Source organism: Morone saxatilis, unplaced genomic scaffold (assembly GCF_004916995.1).
Source record: "Morone saxatilis isolate NCDOM2014 unplaced genomic scaffold, NCSU_SB_2.0 Contig11, whole genome shotgun sequence".
In the NCBI taxonomy this organism is placed as follows: domain Eukaryota; kingdom Metazoa; phylum Chordata; class Actinopteri; family Moronidae; genus Morone; species Morone saxatilis.
Genome location: NW_023339663.1, coordinates 7,106,534 through 7,108,964, shown reverse-complemented (window position 1 = coordinate 7,108,964; position 2,431 = coordinate 7,106,534). Strand labels below are relative to the sequence as shown.

Genomic DNA, 2,431 nt, shown 5'->3' with positions numbered 1-2,431 from the left:
GTCCGGGTTCCCAACGCGTCCTGGGCAAGTTTTCTAGTCATAGAAACACCTGATTAAAAATAAGAAATATAGTAGCTGTGTGATGCAACACTTCAAAGTGGATTAACCAGACGTGAAGTAGAACGGAAAAATGTTTTAAATGCTCCATTTCGGCCCCGTCAGTCAGTGTAGCTGCTCACAACAGACTCGCAGATGTTTTCAGCGTCACAATGAACCTATGACACTCCGTCGTTAAAAAAGGAGGCTTAAGGCTGCAGTTAAAGTCAGTGTGTGTGTGTGTGTGTGTGTGTGTGTGTGTCTCAGAGCGTGGAGCTGGTGGGCGACGTGCAGAAGGCGATCCTGCAGCTTCAAGCAGAGTGTGAAAGACTGCATGAAACCACCCAGTGTCTGCACGAGGACAACAGGCAGAAACAGAGCCACATAGAGGTACACAGACACTGTGGATCTGTTGTTGTGTATTCTTGAGGATGTAGTAACTAATTATTGCATTATTTAGTACAGAATACCAGTTTTCTTTTCACCCGTTAAAACGACGCAATGTCTAACTTCTGTTTAATATCGCTGTCGAACTCTTCCACAGGAACTGTACAAGACGACGGAGGAGCTGGAGGAGAAGAAGGCCGACAAGCAGATGGTTGAGAGTGAAATAGTGAGTGAACTTACTGTCGGATAAAGACTGCAGGTACCAGAGGAGTGTTTGTTTATTAGTTTTACTTCATTTAAGAATAGAAGAGCGCTGATATTTCACTGGCCTGGTGCGTAGGAGAGAGAGTACAGGGTTCCTACGCATCCTGGAAAAACTGGATAACCTTACAGACTGTATTCATTATTCTAAAGTTGTTGGGCAGGTATGAAAGGTCTGTCTCTTTATCTCCTGAACTTCCTGTTGTCTCTCCAACCCCCCGAAGAAAGCAGATAAATCTGCTCTGGACAGCAAAGTGAGCCGTCTGCAGTTTGACTCTGTGACGGAGCAGCTCAACGCCATGTTCCACGAGCTGCTCAACAAGGTGACGGGCCAGGAGCAGGACTGGCAGAAGGTCATCGACAGACTGTCCACGGAGATGGAGTGCAAGGTAAATATCCCCCCGGGGTTGATCCGCGGTTCTCTGTGACGCTGTTTCTGACCTCCGATCTCACTGTAGTTGAACAGGATCGAGTTGGACTCTGTGAAGAAGCAGCTGGAAGGTCGCTGGAAGAATATCCACGAGAAGCTGCAGGCTCAGGGACCTCCGGAGCAGGACGACGCTGCTGGGTTGAGAAAGTACGTGTTCACAGCACACATGTAGAGAGAACTAACCCTAACACTTTTCTTAACAATCATACAGACTTATTCTGCTTCTTTTTTGTCAGATTCAGTGTTTCCTGGTCTCTGATTTTGTGAGGAACTTCTTGTCCTGCTGTGTCTGAATACATTCAATATCACTAACCAGCTTTACTGGACAGTCTTTGTATCACACTGTAATGATGGCAGTTGTGTTACACCGTATTTTAATTAGTCGTTCCTCCTCGTCAGTGTGTGTAACATCAGCTGTGACGTTTCTTTGTTTATTTCCAGACAGCTCGTAGACAGATTTCACTGCCTCTCCTGCGACCGACCTGTCGTCAAGTACACGCCCGGACCGTGAGTCAGCACCAGTAACATTTACCTCCCGTCATCACCGATATTATTAGATTTACAGATTCAGATTGTGTGTGTGTGTGTGTGTGTGTGTGTTTCTCTTTGGGCAGTAACAGTAATTTGGTGAGGCTTCCTTCCACTCCTGGGTTCCCCGCACACAAGTCCATCAGGCCGTTCACTGTTTACGCTCTGGAGCAGTTTCGACAGCACTACAAGAGGTGAGATCAGCAGTTCCCTCCCTTTATCCGCCAGCAGGTGGCGCTAGAGCAACAGGGACTCACTGACAGGACCTTAAACATACTTTCTATGGCAGTGGTAATCTATAGTCTATAATCTGTAAAGTGTGAGCCTTCAAACAGAGCTGTGTTAGTTTCTCAGTATCTGATCCACTGTAAGCCGGTCTCGCCGTCTCAGCCTGAAACCAGGAACCAACCGCTACAACTTTGATGTAGCTAACTGTGTCAGGAGACGGCAGCTGCTTCAGAGGAGCCACGCCGCCATGTGCCGGCAGATAGAGAGCGTGCAGAGGAGTCTGAAACCCAACGAGGCCACGAGTGACAGCCAGAGCCAGAACCAGTGAGTCAGGGAGAGAGGGAGGAGAGGAGGGAGAGGAGAGAGGGAGGAGGAGGAGAGGAGAGGAGGGAGAGGAGAGAGGAGGAGAGAGAGCGGAGAGAGGAGGGAGGAGAGAGGAGGGAGGGAGAGAGGAGAGGGGAAGAGGAGAGGAGGAGAGAGAGGAGAGAGGGAGGAGAGGAGGCAGATGTGTTAAAATCTTCTTTGTCTTTAGAAATAGGCTGTTTGACATCGGCTTCTGTT

At 48.5% G+C, this 2,431-nt stretch overlaps 1 protein-coding gene across 1 annotated transcript; it reads left to right on the top strand.

The window, feature by feature from the left end:
• Nucleotides 1–303: 303 nt before the first annotated feature.
• On the top strand, nucleotides 304–2,194 carry LOC118321020 (glutamine-rich protein 2-like; the record flags this gene model as incomplete). Its single annotated transcript, XM_035652192.1, is given in 7 exon segments — nucleotides 304–426; nucleotides 581–649; nucleotides 909–1,073; nucleotides 1,143–1,261; nucleotides 1,556–1,621; nucleotides 1,729–1,836; nucleotides 2,033–2,194. Coding segments are annotated over 7 exon segments (812 nt in total), but the record flags the coding sequence as incomplete, so codon positions are not given.
• Nucleotides 2,195–2,431: the final 237 nt, after the last annotated feature.